Source organism: Onychostruthus taczanowskii, unplaced genomic scaffold, assembly GCF_017590055.1.
Source record: "Onychostruthus taczanowskii isolate IOZ18803 unplaced genomic scaffold, ASM1759005v1 scaffold106, whole genome shotgun sequence".
Classification (NCBI taxonomy): Eukaryota; Metazoa; Chordata; class Aves; order Passeriformes; family Passeridae; genus Onychostruthus; species Onychostruthus taczanowskii.
The window spans coordinates 1476026-1492806 of NW_024497186.1; the positions used below are offsets into that span (position 1 = coordinate 1476026).

General features: G+C 50.5%; 1 protein-coding gene across 1 annotated transcript in view; it reads left to right on the forward strand.

Moving 5' to 3' along the window:
* The window catches only part of INSR (insulin receptor), a 48806-nt gene extending 36232 nt beyond the window's left edge, over positions 1–12574 (forward strand). The window contains exons 10-20 of the mRNA XM_041414816.1: positions 859–1127; positions 1320–1462; positions 2542–2701; positions 3007–3106; positions 3360–3427; positions 3622–3851; positions 4101–4211; positions 4506–4665; positions 5472–5601; positions 5832–5966; positions 7012–12574. Of these exons, the coding sequence (XP_041270750.1) occupies positions 859–1127; positions 1320–1462; positions 2542–2701; positions 3007–3106; positions 3360–3427; positions 3622–3851; positions 4101–4211; positions 4506–4665; positions 5472–5601; positions 5832–5966; positions 7012–7366 (1861 nt within the window). The 3' untranslated portion in view covers positions 7367–12574. The remainder of the gene's footprint in view (positions 1–858; positions 1128–1319; positions 1463–2541; positions 2702–3006; positions 3107–3359; positions 3428–3621; positions 3852–4100; positions 4212–4505; positions 4666–5471; positions 5602–5831; positions 5967–7011) is intronic.
* The last annotated feature ends 4207 nt before the right edge of the window (positions 12575–16781 follow it).

The window sequence follows — 16781 nt, forward strand, 5'->3', positions numbered from 1 at the left end:
CAAAACCACACAGTGAATATGTAATCAGAATCATGAGTTCTAAATGCATGCCTTGAAAAGACTTCATAGATTTGATCTCTTGGGAAAAGGTTAAAATTCTTTGTGTATCCATCGAGGTTCAGCCTTAGGGGTGAGAGTGGCAAATGTATTCCAGAGAGCTGGGAGAGTGGCCTTTTGCTTTATAAATATAAGTTAGTGACACTTGGGACATGTGGCACATCTGAGGTCACCGAGTGGGGCCGTGGTGTGACCTGGTGTGCTCGGGGCTGCAGCTCCAGGGTGGGGGCTGAACTCCAAAGCATTGCAACCCTGCCTGAGGCATCCGAGGCAACCTGGTAAAGTTAGACAGCTGAGAGACCCAGGGGAACTTAAATTCTCAAGCAAATACTTGAAGCTTGGATTGGCTTATTTTTATTTTGTCTCCCTGTGTGCAGTTGTGTAGGGAGAAGAGTCTGGGGGATACAGAATTTTGTAAAAATGCGTGTCTTGGTTTAAAAAAAAAATGCTGAATTTCTTGGTTGCTTTGCAAGTGTCAGGACATCTCAAACTCTGCTTTGTGTCTGGTGCCTTTTGCTGGAGGAGGAGAATTGCACCAGGGAGGGCAGAGGAAGCAGGGAAGGTGGCAGAGACCTGTCAGAGCAAATCCCTGTTGGGGCTGGGGCTGGCCATGGCCTGCTGGTCAGAGGTGGCAGTGGAAAGTTCAGTTCAGCAGCAAAGATTTGAGTTTTGGGTTTCCAGTGGCACTCAAAGTTTTCGTTTTCAGTGGCACTCTGAGCTCTCCCATTTTGACCCTTCCTTTCCAGCTGGATGTGCTGACACTGACTGTAACTCTAACTCGGTGATGGTGTTGTCTGACAGGCCATCAAGAAAACGAAGAGACCTGGGCTCCGTGGCAAACGCCACCGTGGTGTTACCCACCATCCCATCCTCCCCCAACAATTCAGCAGCAGCTGAGGGTGCAGAGGAGCAGAAACCTTTTGAGAAGGTGCTGTCCAAGGAGTCCCTGGTGATCTCGGGGCTGCGCCACTTCACCGGGTACCGCATCGAGCTGCACGCCTGCAACCACGATGCCCAGGAGTCCCGCTGCAGCGTGGCAGCTTATGTCAGTGCCAGGACCATGCCAGAAGGTGATTCTGTCCCTGAGCCCTGCTGTGGCTTGGTGCTGTTCCCAAAATGCTGCTTTTCCCATGGGAGGCAGCTGCAATATGTAAGACAGGGGCTGTCCTTATGTCCTGGTGGGAAAGGATGGATGAGGTATTGGCAGGTGTGAATTTTGTCCAAAGACATGAAACTAAACCTGATCTTGAACTTGGTTCTAGCTAAGGCTGATGACATCGTTGGCCCAGTGTCCCATGAGCTGGTGGAAAAGAACACTGTGCATCTGAAGTGGCAGGAGCCAAAGGAGCCCAACGGCCTCATCGTGCTCTACGAGGTGAACTACGGGCGGCTTGGGGAGACCGAGGTGAGAGGTTCTGCTGTCATTCACAGCACCTTTGGTGGGAGGTTCTGCTGTCACAGAACCTTTGGTGACAGGTTCTGCTGCCCGTTTGCTCAGCAAGTTTAGCTGATTTGCCAGCTTTCTGCAGGGAGCCTTTGTAGAAATGTTATTTCACAGAGGGACAGAAACCCCGCATTGCTGTGTCTCAGACAAAAGGCCTTAAGTTGCACTGGGGAGGTTCAGATTAGATACCAGAAAAAAAAAAATCCCTGCAGGAGGGCTCAGGCAGTGGAATAAGTCGACCAAGGAGAGGGTGGAGTCACCATCTCTGGAAGTGTTCAAGAGGTGTCTGAATGTGGCGCTTGGGGACACGTTCTCAGCTGATAATGGTGGTGCTGGGTTGTTGCTGGGACTTGACCTTGAAGGTCTCTTCCAGCCTTGATGTTTCTGTGATTCTGTGAAATTTAAGTTGCTTAGGGGAGTGAGGAAGGTGTTGAGCAGCCCATGAGCTCTTGGGGACAGGGCTGGTGTCAGTGCCACGGGGACAGGGCTGGTGCCAGTGCCACAGGAGCAGTGGCACTCCCCAGTGCAGACCCAGTGTCAGTGCTGAGAGCCAGAGGAGCAGATGGCACTTGCTCTCTGTAACCTGACCTACTGCCCTGCAAAACACAAATGCAGCACAAACTCCTAACCTGGAGCAGACTGAGAGCCCTTGGGTGTGTGTTTGCCAGCTGGGGAGGTGCTGCAGGACCCCAGGGAGCCATCAGGGAGCTCTCAGGGAGCCCTGGCTGCTGCAGGAGTCGTGGGGAGCTCTCAGGGAGCTCTGGATGTTACAGGAGCCCCCAGGAGCTCTCAGGAAGCCCAGGGTGCTGCAGGAAGCCCCCAGGAGATGTCAGGAAGCCCTGGGTGCTGCAGGAGGCTCAAGGAACTCAAAGGGAGCACTGGGTGCTGCAGGAATCCTGAGGAGCTGTCAGGGAACTCTGGGTGTTACAGGAGCCCCCAGGAGCTGTCAGGGAGCCCCCAGGAGCTGTCAGGGAGCCCCCAGGAGCTGTCAGGGAGCCCTGGTGCTGCAGGGTGACCCTGGCACAGCCCTGTCCCCACAGGAAGCCCATTTCTGCGTGTCCCGTAAGCACTTTGCCAGCGAGGGCGGCTGCAGGCTCCGGGGGCTGCAGCCTGGCAACTACAGCGTGCGGATCCGGGCCACCTCCCTGGCTGGGAACGGCTCCTGGACAGAGCCCACCTACTTCTACGTGGCTGATTATTGTGAGTTCATTTTATTTTTGACTTTTAATCCCAGATAGAAACTCGGGTTATTTCTGGAGGATGGGGTGTAGCAAGCAAGGAGTCACTAAATATTTATCAAATACATCGGTTGTCAAGAACCTGAAATTACTTGGAAAAACATGGCTTTTGTTTATTAGTCCTCATTCTGACCAGCCCCACATTTTGATCTGAAATAGCTTCTAGTTTTGTATTTGTTTCAATTTATTGAAGGGGGACATTTTATTGAGGAAAAAATTTGTATGTTGGACTTGTATAATGCCTCCAACTCTCTCTTTCTCTCCTAGTGAATGCTCAGCCAAATATTGCTGTTATCATTGTTCCTATTATTTTTGCCATAATAATTGCTGGAATTATTGGAGCTGCTTATGTGCTCGTGAAAAAGAGGTGAGTGCAATTTTCTCTTGTTTTCACCAGAAACACCAAAACTTACATCCAAAAGTTTTGCTGCTTTGTTGGGAGTCAGTTTTTGTTTAGTTTCTAATTTCCATAGCGATTGCAGCATTAATTTAAGTGCAGGAAATAGTTTGTGCCATATGGGGACAGTTTATTTGCTGCATGCTTTGGGGATTGATCAAAGTGCCCTCACCTCGAGGGTGTCAGAGGCTGCAGAGTGCTGAGGAATTTTTGTCTCTTCCAGACAAACCGAAGGACCAACAGGACCCCTGTATGCATCCTCCAACCCTGAGTACATCAGTGCCAGTGATGGTGAGAGCAACCAGGGTTTCTTTCTTGTCTGATCGTGCAGTCAGTGCAGCAGGGTGGGCTTGGAGTTGTCTTTGTGGGGTTTTCTGCTCCTTTTGTAGCATTCACCCCCCTGCAGTGTGGCAGCGCTACCCAAGGCTGCTGCCGGAGCGTCTTTCAGGAATGCTCAGCTCAGAGTGTTCCCCTGTGCCCCACAGTTTATGTCCCTGACGAGTGGGAGGTGCCACGGGACAAGATCACCCTCCTGAGGGAGCTGGGCCAGGGCTCCTTCGGGATGGTGTACGAGGGCATCGCCAAGGACATCGTGAAGGGAGAGCCCGAGACGCGCGTGGCCGTGAAGACGGTGAACGAGTCGGCCAGCCTGCGCGAGCGCATCGAGTTCCTCAACGAGGCCTCTGTGATGAAAGGCTTCAGCTGCCATCATGTGGTAAGTGCTGGGTGCCTCAGCACACAGCTCTCCAGTGCCTTCAGAGCCCGAGCCTCAGCTGGCCAAAGCAGCAGAGGCAGCTGATCCATCAGAGCTGGGATCTCTGCCTGCTGGATTCCACAGAACCCCTTCTGCCCAAGTTGTTTCACTGTTGCTCTTTTTAAACCTCTCAGCCTGACAAGGCCTTGTGAGGCTGTTCTCAGCTCTGTTTGGACACAGCCTTGAGGGAATTTCTCACTCGTTTTCCAGGTTCGCCTCCTCGGAGTGGTCTCCAAGGGACAACCTACTCTGGTGGTCATGGAGCTGATGGCACATGGGGATCTGAAAAGTTACCTCCGCTCTTTGAGACCTGAAGCTGAGGTAAAGACAGGAGAGAGTGAGTCTCTTGTGGAACAGAATGACTTGATTTGGGGTTTAATACTTCTTTATTTAATGGCTTTAAGCTGAAAAAGGGTAGATCTGATGTGGTTTTGGGAAGACATTCTTGGCTGTGAGGGCGGGCAGGGCCTGGCACAGGTTGCACAGAGAAGCTGGAAGTGTCCAAGGCCGGGTTGGAAGGTTGGAGCAGGGTTCCCTGCTCATGGCAGGGAACTGGATGATGTTTAAGGTCACACCTAACCCAAACCTTTCTGTGACTCTGATTTTTCCCGGCAGAATAACCCCGGCCGACCGCCCCCGACGCTGAGGGAGATGATCCAGATGGCCGCGGAGATCGCCGACGGCATGGCCTACCTGAACGCCAAGAAGTTCGTGCACAGGGACCTGGCAGCTCGCAACTGCATGGTGGCAGAGGACTTCACTGTGAAAATCGGGGGTAGGTGCTGCTGGTCCCTTCCAGCCCTGGCCATTCTGTGATCAGGAGATGGTTCTGTGCATCGTGTTTGTTGTAAAAGCAAGTTGATGAAACCAACATGTCAGACATGGGTGATTCTCGCTGTCTGCCTTTGGGAAATTGCAGCACTTCCCTCTGTTTCTTCTCTGTGACAGAATTGTGTGGACTTCAGTAAGAACAACATCTCCTGTAGAGCCAGAGTAGCTTTTCTCACCTTCTCTATTCCCAAACCTCTGTCCTGAAAGTTCATTACCTTTTCAACCTAAACTACCTGGGTTTGTTTCACTGGTCTTTGCTTCCATGAGAATTAAGACAAAAAAGGAGTTGGGTACAACAAACCCATACTGATAATCCTGTCATTGGGTCAGGTGGCTTTTAAAAGTAATTTAACCCCGTTTTTAACCCAAACCCTTTTAGTAATAAGTAAATACAACATTTAAAAATAACCTGGAACCCCACAGTGTGGTGATTTTTCAGTGCCCTCTGGAATTCAAGCCAAGGCAGTGGGATTTCAGACAAAGGGAGCTCTGTTTTACTTACAGAGGATGAATAAAATAATGTTTAGAATAGAAGCTGTCACCAAAAAATTTAACTCTGGAGTCTCTGTTGTGACTCTGTAGAAAAAAATGCAGGAAAAGGGAAATGTTTTGAACATTAATCACGAGGTGACAGATGACTGCAGGCTGGGCTTTGGCAGTGGGGAGAAGGCAACATCCATCTGGAGATGTTGCACAGGAAAAGCAGGATGGAGGGAGAGGCATTTAACACATCCCAATTGCTTCCCTCAGACTTTGGGATGACCAGGGACATCTACGAGACGGATTATTACCGCAAGGGGGGCAAAGGGCTGCTGCCCGTGCGCTGGATGGCCCCGGAGTCGCTGAAGGATGGGGTGTTCACCACCTACTCCGACGTGTGGTAAGTTGTCCTCTGCAATCCCAGATGGATTCCAGCTCAGGAGCTCCTTGTTTTAGCACGCATAGTTTAAACTGACTTGCTCAGAGCACAGACAAAACAAAGCCGTTGTTTTGAAACACTTCCATAAAAATATAGTTGTGCTCTTTAGAAGTTCATTTTCCAAAACAACTCTGTCACTGGGAGGGCTCCAGGATGTTTTGTTCTCACCAGGAGCTTTCTCTCTCCCTTAGGTCATTTGGTGTTGTCCTTTGGGAAATAAGCAGCTTGGCAGAGCAGCCTTACCAGGGACTCTCCAACGAGCAGGTGCTAAAGTTTGTCATGGATGGAGGATACCTGGATCAGCCGGACAACTGCCCGGAGAGGCTGTAAGTGGGCAAGCAGGGACAACCAGCCCAGCTGCACTCTTTGCCTGAAGTGTGGCCCACAAAGATGGCCTGACCTGGGGCACCTCTTCACCCTCCTCAACTGGGGAGGACAAAAACAGAGTTTAGTGAGGTACCTCCCACAGAAATTCCACCAGAGTATCCTTAGTGATCCAAGGAAGGGGCTGCCCAGGGAGGTTTGGAGGCCCCATCCCTGGAGGTGTCCAAGGAAGGCCTGGACGTGGCACTCAGTGCTCTGGGCTGGGGACAAGGTGGGAGTGGGTCAAGGGTTGGACTTGATGATCTTGGGAGGTCTTTTCCAACCTCAATGTTCCTGGGATTCTGTGTGAGGAGTCACACTGGAGCAATTGTGAGGGAAAGCAGCTCTGGCTGGAAAAGGGAGCACAGATGGTAACTCTCTGGTTCTGGTAGCCTCTTCCCCCAGCTGCTTCTGGCCAAAACAGCACTTCCAGAGTCATAAAATAAACATGTTTTGTGAGTATCCATATGAAAAAAGCCTGCTGTGCTGGACATTTGTCTGATGGCCAGTTACAAACTCCAGTTTGAGACTCTATTTGTATTTGGAAGTTCTTTCTCCATGGTGTCTGCTAACGTGACCTCTTGCTGCAGCCTTTCTTTTGGGTGGGATGTTTACAGGACCTCTGTCCTCTGCCCAGCCTCCCATTTTCCTTGAAGTTTTGGGAGCTTTGTTATCTTTCAGGCTCAGTTAAAATTAAAAGGGAATTAATTAAAAAAGGATGACCTGGCTGTAAGTGTGTGTGCACACACACAGAGTCTGTGAACCACAGCCCTGTTTCCTTCAGCAGCCAAGTTAAGAACAATTGAAGGAATCGGAAGGAATTTTTAATCTAGACAGAGAAAAAGGAGTGTCAGGATCTAGAGGCAGATGGGGAGGCTGGAAAGAGAACAAACAACCTGGGGTGGCAGTGGTGTAGTGTGGGTGGTGGGGGGTGTGCCATGGGTGCCAGCCTTGCTCTGCACCTGGGATTGTTTCTGCTGCCCCTGACTGTGCTCTGTGCTGCTGCAGGCACAGCCTGATGCAGATGTGCTGGCAGTACAACCCGAAGATGCGCCCCACCTTCATTGAGATCATCGAGATGCTGAAGGAGGACTTGCACCCCAGCTTCCACGAGGTCTCCTTCTTCTACAGCGAGGAGAACAAACCTCTGGAGACAGAGGAGTACGAGATGGACTTCGAGAACATGGAGAGCATTCCCCTCGACCCCTCCTCGTACTCCCAGAGGGACAAAGCACTGGGGAGGGACAATGGACCCTCCATGGCCCTCAAGGGCAACTACGAGGAGCACATCCCTTACACTCACATGAACGGTGGCAAGAAAAACGGGCGGATTCTCTCCATGCCCAGGTCAAGTCCTTCCTAACACTTCCTGTTTGGCCCAAGGGTTGTGTCTGCTTTTTTCCCCCCTCCACAAATCTCAGGACTCTTGTTATTGCTGCCACAGTGTATGACACACATCTACAAACTCTTCAGATTTTTAATCATCTTACGATTAATTTTTTTTTTTTTTTTTGCCAAGTTGACTGGTTGTCAGTGGACTTATCTGTGAACATAAATGGAAGAGGTTTCCATGGCTGCTGTCCCTTCTGTAACCATGGTTTCACAACAGGAAGCGACCGTGTGAGTTCAACTGAAGGAGAAGCATCCGCGTTTGCCAGCAGAAGACGTGAAGTTCTCTGGTGCCTGAGCTCCAGCCCAGCAACGCGGAACAAGAGATTTCCAGTAGAATTCCAGGCTTTCAGGCAGCCTCTCCACTACAGCTGAAGGATTCAGCACATCAGTCAGATCCTCAGATTGACCAATAGCTGCTGCTTTCATACTTTGTTTTCAAGGGGTGAAACCCCGGGGTGCGTGTGTGGGCGTGTGTGTGCGTGTGTGCAATATCAACATGTGGGGTGTACCCTATAGCAAAAGAGACACTTCTGGTTTTGTACACAACTTACAACGCTTTCAGGCACATGGTGGGATTCTCGGGGTGTCCTGCACAGGGCCAGGAGTTGGATTAGGTGATCCTGGTGGGTCCTTTCCAACTCAGCATACTCTATGATTCTCTGTTCTCACAGGAGCTTTCCTCTTCTTGGAAGTGTGTACTTATCTTTTTTCCCCATTTCCCCGGAGGGACTGAATCCTAAACAGATTATTTTTATACTGAGGACTCTTGAGAGCAGGTTTTCTCTCATTAACAAATGAGGAAAACGTGCTGGGAGCTAAATGAGCAGAACTCTGAGATTTGTGGGTACTTTCAAGACCAAACGACGTAGGAGTCCCCTGACCTGAGACACGGAGTTTTCTGTCCTTACAGCATTGAGTATATATATTGTTTGTTGTAACATATTTAAAGATGTCTTTAGTTTAAATTTTAACTTCATATAAATTATTGACTGTTTATGATCGTTTTGGGGCGGGGAGAGTTTTGGGGGATTGTTTGGTCTTAAAGTGGTCCAAAGATTTCAGAATGAACTAATTTTAGCCTTGCAGGAGCGATGAAGCACATGTTCAGTTCATACTTGACAAGGCTTTGTAATAGTTTCATGATTTATACAACACAGTCAGCTGGCTCCAGTCGAAGCCCCATCTTGGGTGTTGGGAGCTGAAGGACACAGAACATCCTGGCCTTGAGTCCTGCTCCTCCTCTGCCCTCGTGTCCCTCGCTTTGCCTTCCGTGCCGCAGATGCAGCCAGTGAGAGAGGATGAGCACAAGCTGGAGCTGAGGAAGGGACACTGAAAGGGAGAAGCACAAAGCTCTGGGCTCTGCACGCCGGAGGTGACCGTGGTTTGCTGCCTCTCTGCTGCTCCCAGGCCTCCAGCCTTGTGTTCCCCAAGACTCCCACTGCAGAACTCCTGGGATGTCAGCACTCGCCGTCGGGACTGTGCTTTGTCGTGCTGCTGTTTGCAAAGACGGAGCTGGTGTTGAAGAATAATGGTGAAACTCAACCAGGGCTGGTAGCACGGAGCTGGTGGGAGCAGGGAAGGACGATGATGGATGTCACAGGCCCGTGGCATGCAGGAAGTACTTGAACAGCAGGGAGAGATCCTCAGTCCTTCACTTCTCCTCCTGGAGAAGTCCAGGATGTGTTTTGTGCTCTCTGCCAGGACAAAGCGAGGTGCCCTGGCTGGGGAGGGCAGAGTGCTGGGCTGGGCTGTGCCCCAGGCAGTGCTGCTGCTGTGAGCGAGGCAGAGGGGCTGCAGTCTGTAGGGAGGAGCTCTCTGAGCCCACACCGGGGATGCAGCTGGTGCTGGGAACCTCTGCCCCCAGCTGCTTCTGGCCAAAACAGCACTTCAGAGTCATAAAAGGGGGGACAACAGACTCTGGGCAGCACCAGGAACCGTTGGGCCCTTTGCTGCTGGAGGCTGATGGGTTTGGCCCAGGTGGAGGGTACAGGTTGCTCCACAAATTTGGGTGGAAAACACAGTCCAGACATGGGTGAGAACCTTTGGATTTCAAAAGGCCTCGTTTACATTTCTTCTGCTTTACAAAGTTGTAACTGTTTAGCAGCTCTATACTACACTGCAGGAAAGAAGACATATTCTCACACTTTTCTAAGGAAGAGAAGTTTTTCTTATTAGAATTTTTTATTTATTTTAATATATAAAACACTGTAAAAAAAAGCAACAAACAATTAGTTTTCTTAAACACACGGAACATGTAAATTTGTATCCACAAAATCTTGGCAGGTGGATGTGGTGGGATTATTTTTGTCCTGTTCTGGTGCAGTCTACCTCAGTGTTTCTTAAGGATATTTTTTAATACTACACACCTCTAAACCTGTTTAAATATTCTGGTCTGGACCTATTGTGGATCAGGGAAAATCAGTATCAGCTGATTCCAATACCAGGGACCATTCATGAAGGGAATGGGAAGGAGAATGGCCCATCACTGTTGATCCCTAATCTGAACAGTAGTGGCCAATGAACCCATTTACAAATTTGGATCTGATCTCATCCCTTAGTTCTGCTGTGATTAAAAAAAAAAAAACAAAAAAAAAAAAACCCAAAAGATCCATTTAAATGTTTGGACTTTACTGAACTCATGACCTAAAAGGAGCAGGCTGCTTCCTCCTGGATCAGCATGTGCCAGTGTGGAGCAGGGACTGGGACCAATCCTTGCTGTTGGGGTTGCATTGGGGTGGTTTGGTCACTGCTCTTCTCACTGTGCACAGGTGACCCAAGGTCCTGCCAGTGACCTCCTGAAACAAACCTTTCCAGCACACCCTTGCTTTGATACCATTTCCAAAGGCAGTGATCATAGCTGTGGGAATAGAAGAACTTCTACTGAAGGAACATTGGAACCTTGTATTGGGTCTGGCTTTTCCCCGTGGTTGATACTGGTTGGCCCTGTGAGTACACATGGTTTGAACACTTGGATGGCTGAGCCAGGGAGTGTGTGCTGCTCCATGGACAGGCAGTCCCCTCCCATGGCTCAGTGTCACCTTCACCCTGCACCAAACAGAGCAGTTGTTTGTACCCAGCACTGTGTGAAGGTTACTCATCCTTCCTACCTTTTGCCCAGGGCGAGGGAAGGCGTGTGGTACCAGTGGGGAGGGTATTGTGTTTCTCCTCTGTAAAACAAATAACACTAGTGGTTGCTGCTCGTGGCTGTTACAGATCACATTCAGCTGTAGAATTAGGAAGAATAAATGAACATCACCCGCAAAGCCCAGCTCTCACTGCTGGAAAATCCTTCCTTGGCTCACAGCCGACACTTGGTCTCTGCTGCTGGAAGATCCTCGCCCCAGGGATGCCCACATGCCTCACTCGGATCTCGCTGATTCCTGCTCAGAGAATTCCTGCAAGTGGAGATTCAAGTGCTATTGAGACCTCTGGGGTGGTGCCAGGGACCCCAGCCTGGGCAGGGCTGCTGTGCTGACCCTGCCTTGGGGGAGCTGCTGCTCTTTGCTCCGGCCACATCCCTGTGGGGCAGAATGGCCCCGCTGCAGTGGAAGCACCACACTTGCTGCTCCTGCTGCTGCTTAGGAGGAACCAAACACTGGTGCAGGAGAGCAGGTCAGATGGCTGGAGGAGGGCAGCCAGCAGTGGGAAGCTCGCTCTTTCCTTGCATTAATACTTGCTGGGTTGGCTCCTGCCCTTTGTGGGCAGAGAATGCCCTGCTCGCAGCATGGGGCAGCAGGACAGACCCCTCAGCCTGTCCGGGAGTAGCTGGAGCCTCCTGGGCACAGTCTGGCACCACCACGTAGCCAGAAATTCACTCTGGTGAATCAGGAGGAGCAAGAAGTTGAGCTCTGCTGAGCTTTCACTGAGAAAATGTCTGAAGTGCAAGGCTGGAGAGGTTTCTCAGAAAGGTTTCCACATTAAACTCAATTGCCACTTCCTGAATGGCTCTTGCCAATCTGGAACTTCTCTGGCAGGCCAGCACAGCACTGCAAAGCTTGGCTGCTGGGTTAGGAACGTGTCTGTCTTGGCTGCTTGTAAATACTCTATTGTGTTGTAAAATAGAAGAGCTCGGACATAAACTCTGTGCCAGCACTGGGTTGGGAAAGGTGACGGGAACTAGACCATGCTGCAGCGATGATGGTAAAGCAGCTGTGTGGGTATGAAGAGGCTGCTTTTAGGTTGCTAAAGGGTACTCTTAATTTATGGGTAGTTTATCTCTTTCCTCCTAAATTTGTATTATAGCGATGGGACACTTTGCTTAATTTTAGTCTGTTGGTTATAGTGTTGGTATCTCTTTGGAAAAAAAAAAATCTCAAAAGTCGCTTCTTGTGTTACTGAGCTGACTGTGCTGAAGGCAAATAGGAAATTACACAAGTGAGAAGGGTGCTGAGCCTCTGCTTTAGAGGAGGGAGGGAGGGAGGCAGAATTCCCTCTCAAAGCCACTGTGACACGAAGACGGACCCTGAGGTGTCTCGGGCCCTTCCTGCTACCAAGACTGGAACCTTGTTTTACAAGCCAGAACGTGAAATATCTTTGTGCCATAAAACCTTACTGTCAAGGCTGTGCCAGGTGCTCCCGTGATCCGTGTGGGATGGGCTCAGAGCCTGGAGGGAGCTCAGAACTGCAGATGAACCCTGTGATCCTCTCGGAGCCGGGGGCTCGCAGGAACCCCGGCCCTGCCCAAAGAGCCGCCGCCCTCGGAGTGTCCTGTGGTCCAGGGAAAGGAACTGCTGAATGGGTTGGAATCAAGAAATAGTTACTTTGTGAAATTCAACGTAAGATTAGTTTGGTATTTGTATGAACTTAATGGAATTTGGCCTTTTTATTACCTTCTGCTTGGCTCTGTGTTCCCTCTGCTTGGATTCTGTCTGTGAGTGTCAGTGTAAAGCCTTGACGTGTTCAGCCTTGTTAGGAGCATCACAAGAGTGAAGCCAGTCATCCAGCTGACTTTTGGAGGAACCTGACTGTTGAAAAGCAACTCTAAAGTTAACCATTTTTAGCAAATCTGCTGTCATTAAATGTGTATTTCTTTTTAAAATGAATTTGCTTGTCCTTCTCGGAAGGAAGCACTTATTCTTGCAGTTTGGGCAAATTCACTGCAGCACAATGCAAGCTGTAAGGGGACAGGTAGAGAAATGACTTTTTAAATATTGTATAATAAAGTTAGTATTAACTCCTATGGTGTTGTTACTTTTTTGCCAACAGATTTGTAATCAGCCAGAAATTCTGTTCCTGGTAGTGGTTTTGTTCCCACTCCAGTGTTCCAGCTGGTGGTGTTAAATAGTCTCCTTTCTCAGTCCAGAAGGATCCCTTGGGAGCAGGGTCTGGTGGCTGGGAGGACCTGGAATAGTCCTGGCAGGTAAAGAGGAGCCATCAGTGGAGGTTAAATGTGGGCTCTTAGTTAGCTGAGCCCCAGCCCCTGCTCAGTCCCAGCAGCACCAGTAAATCCTGAGCTGAGGGCTCTTTACCTGAGAGCTCTGAGCTGGACTCCACACCAAAGCTCTGTACTCCAGACTCTCCCAGCAGCATTCCAACGCTTCCACCATCCCCCACTTCCAAGTCTTTTCCTGTAACCGAGTCCCATGAAAACTGATGGAGAATTTTGGAAAGGCCACTTCTAAATCTGGAGAGGTAGAGTGTTACTTGAGCAAGAAAAGCATTACCTTTTGCTTTAGTTAGGGGAATGGTTTTATTCTTGGAGTATCAAAACTGGTTTGTATTTGAGGACTCTCATGGATGGGGGAACTGGACATCAGCTTCATCCAACACATCCCAAAGCAAATGCTCTCTGCTTCACTTAGATAAACTACAGATAGTTTCAGTTACATGTTAGGTGATGTTCTGTGAAGTCTTGGGGTTTTTATTTTTTTTTCCTAGTTCATTCTTGCTGCTCCCACCTTTCCCTCTGTGCATATAAGGTTCCAGAATACAAATAGTACTGCAGATACCTCTTGTTTGAAATAAAGGATCAAATGTGCCATGATTTTTTTTTAAAAAGGAAGAAAAAAGAGAAAAACCTTTCCCCTTGATTTATTTTTTCAGTGTTTTCATATCTAAGAGCCAAGCAGTGACATGTACAGAAAATCTTTGAATAGTAAAAAAAAAATCCTTGCTGTGTGTCGGAATATTGAACAATTAACTGTTTATATTAAAATTCTGAATAAATTATCCAAGAATAACTGTTCATTTTGTGTCTGCTGTCTGTGCAGCACTGAAGGCTGCTTTGCCGTGGAGAAAGCAGTAAATTCGCACCTTGGAATAAGTTGCAAAATAAATGGTGTTAAGGAAAAAACCAAAACCCACAGCTCAACCAACTTTAGGCTTGTAGTGTGAAGCCAGTGGAACTCCTCTGCCTGATGGCTGAGGTGATCTCTGTCCTCACCTCGGGGCTCTGGTTGATGTCACTGATGCCATCGGGTGATCTTGATCCTTCTGGAGCATGGGGAGCTGTGGCTCTGCGATGTAATTTGTTATTTCCTGTGCATGGAGCAGGTGTTTCTCCTCGGAGGGGACAGACTCCTCAGTGCCGGTTTTAAAAACATCAAAGGCAGAGGATCAGCCCCTCCCCTGTCCTGTGGTGGAGCTGCTGTAACTGGGTGTGCCCCAGGAGCCTCCTGTCCCGCCCAGGCTCCTCTGGAGGTGTTTCTAACTTAAGCCTGGTTTTGTTTCACCAGAGCCAAGATTTCCCTCCTGATGGGCTGCACCAGCGAGGTGAGGGCTGCCCCCTCCTGTCAGGGAGTTGGGCAGAGGCCGAAGATCCCCCTGAGCCTCTTTTTCTCCAGGCTGAGCCCCCTTCCCAGCTCCTTCACAGGACTGACTCTCCAGCCCCTTCCCCAGCTCCGCTCCCTTCTCTGGACACCCTCCAGCCCCTCCATGTCTTTCTCTAGTGAGAGGCCCAGAACTGGACACAGCACTCAAGGCCCCACCAGTGCCATTTTTTCCCTAAGCCTATCCAGAATTCTCTCACTGTGAGAATGATCATAAACAAACTGGTATTTTAAGATCTTTCAGAGTTGTTTCTTCTGGCAAAGGCTTGTTCTCTGGGGATCCTAAAATGAAAAAATAAACAAAGCCATAAAACTTGAACTTACTGTCCCAGGAGATTTGCTTCCCACTGGGTTCTCTGGGATGCTGTGGGGAGGCAGCTGAAGCTCGGGCTGTCCTTGTGCCATTATCCCTTGTCACTCTTCCAGGCTGCCTGCACAGCTCAGCTTCAGCACCCCCCAAGCTGTGTCAGACACGTGGCAGGAGGGAAAGAGCTCGTTCTTGTTTGAGCCAAGGACAACTCACCATCCCATCAGCCGGAGCAGCTGCCTGGTGGTGTTTAGGAGCTGCCCTGATCTCTGATGCTCATCGAGCTCTTGTGGACTTCAGAGAAATTAAACCTTAATTCCTCTTTGCTCTTGTGGTTTCCTGGAGCACAGGGTAATTGCTATTCTAAATGCTGCCAAAGCTGCGGTCTCTGAGTAATTGGAGTGTGAGTGGTTCTTGTTCTGATTAGGGTTTGGCTGGGGCTGATGAGTGCTCGGGGCTCTGGGATGAGGAGCGTGTGTGCCTCAGCCCACGGGGCTTGTAGGGAAGGAGGGAATGGCTGTGCCAATAAACCCGAGCCTGGACATGCCAGGGCTCTGTCTGCTGGCCAAGAGCAGGGCAGGGGCACTGCCTTGGAGCTGAAGCTTTTGTCTCTCTCCTGTACAGGTGAATATGGTCAGTACAGGCATTTCTGTGCTGTGCTATCACTTCACCCTGCATAAGACAGACCTGCTGGGCTTTGTGGTCCCTGTTGTTCCACAAGGTCAAACCATTAGAGCGAAGACCAGGGACTCGTTAAGAGGAGCCATGTGTAAGAGGCTAATGAGCCATGGTGAAAGGAGCCCACGGGCTGGGCTGGGCTGGGCTGGGTGTGCGGGGTTCTCAGGGCACACACAGCGGTTTTTCCCCGAAGGGAACAGGAAGCTATTGCCTCAGTAGCTGCTCTTTGCAGTCATCGTGACTTCAGGGCTGCCAGGGCCCCTGCACTGGCTGCCTCAGGGTCCACAGCCCTCCTGGTGGCTTTGCTGGACCCTTCCAGAGCCCAGACTCCAGCGAGGGTGGGAGCGAGCGGCACTGGGGCACGGCGGTGGGGACTGCAGCATGGGAGAGGTGGGTTTGTTTGTGCTGTCGGAAAGGGGAAGCGGTGAGAGGGCTGAGCCAGCGGCCCCCGTGAGCAAACCGCCCTCATGGCCGCTGCTTCCCCCGTGAGGCTCCGCTTCTCGCTCTGCTCCAGCAGCTGGAGAAGAAGCCACAGCTGTCAGATGTGAGGATTGTGCACGAGGAACCTGCCACAGAAATGCCTCCAGCCCTCAGGGTAAGTGGCTCTCTGCACAAGCTCCGTCCCACAGCAGCGCAGTTGTCACTCACCTTCCTCAAGGCCTTGTGAGGAAGCAGCTTGTCTTGAAGCCAAAAGTCCCAGTGCTGGGTTTGGTGCAGCCTCCCTCCTGCACGAGCTTCAATGCAAAACATGGGCTGGGGAGGCTCAGCCTACGCAGGGTTTTGCTCTGCTGTGAGTGAAGAGGAGGAGATGATGTCAGGATTTAACCCCCAGGTGCCATCATGGTGGGCCCTGGGGCAGTGCTGGGCTGGCTGGGCACCCTTTGGGTGCTGGCTCCTGCTACTGCTGTGCCACAGCTGAATGTTTGCAAAGACACCCTGGCACTGCCCACAGCTGGGTTTGGGCTGTGCACAAGAGGGGTCCATGCCTAGGACCCCCGAATTCCATTCTGGACTGCCCACTCCAGGGCTGGTCCCCAGTATTATCAGGGAGATGGCAGCAGAGGGGATGTAGACAGGGCTGTACTGGGCAGGTGACACTTTGGGGTTTGTGGCCAGGCAAGAAAAATGCTTTTTGACACCTGCTTTTGGGCATCACCAGCCCAGCCTGGGCTTCAAGCTGTGGAGGTACCTGTGGTCATTCCCAAACTGGCTGGGCTCTGCTCCAACAGGCAACAGGCATCAGCTGAACAGCAGGGAGGAGTTTTGGCCTGGCCCCAGAGCCCAGCAGCTGCACTGGGATAAAACCTGGCTTCTTCAGCCTAATTGAGGGCTTGGGAGTGAAGTTTGGAGTCTGGGATGTGGAACTGGTGCCAACTGGGAGCAGTGGGCTTGGAGGGTAGGGAGTTGGGTCTCTTGAGGCAGTTTGAGATTGCTCCCACCTTCCTCCCTGTGTGGGAGAGCTGAGGAGGGCCTGGAGAAATGCCCTTGCCAGGGGACTGGGACTTGCTGTGAGCTGTAGGATGATGCTGATGTTGCAGATAGACAGGGTCTCTTGCAGTCCCTTGCAGAGGCTCTGCCACAGCACCTGAAAATGACAAAAAATATAAATAATGAGCCTTCATAAATGTCTTGTA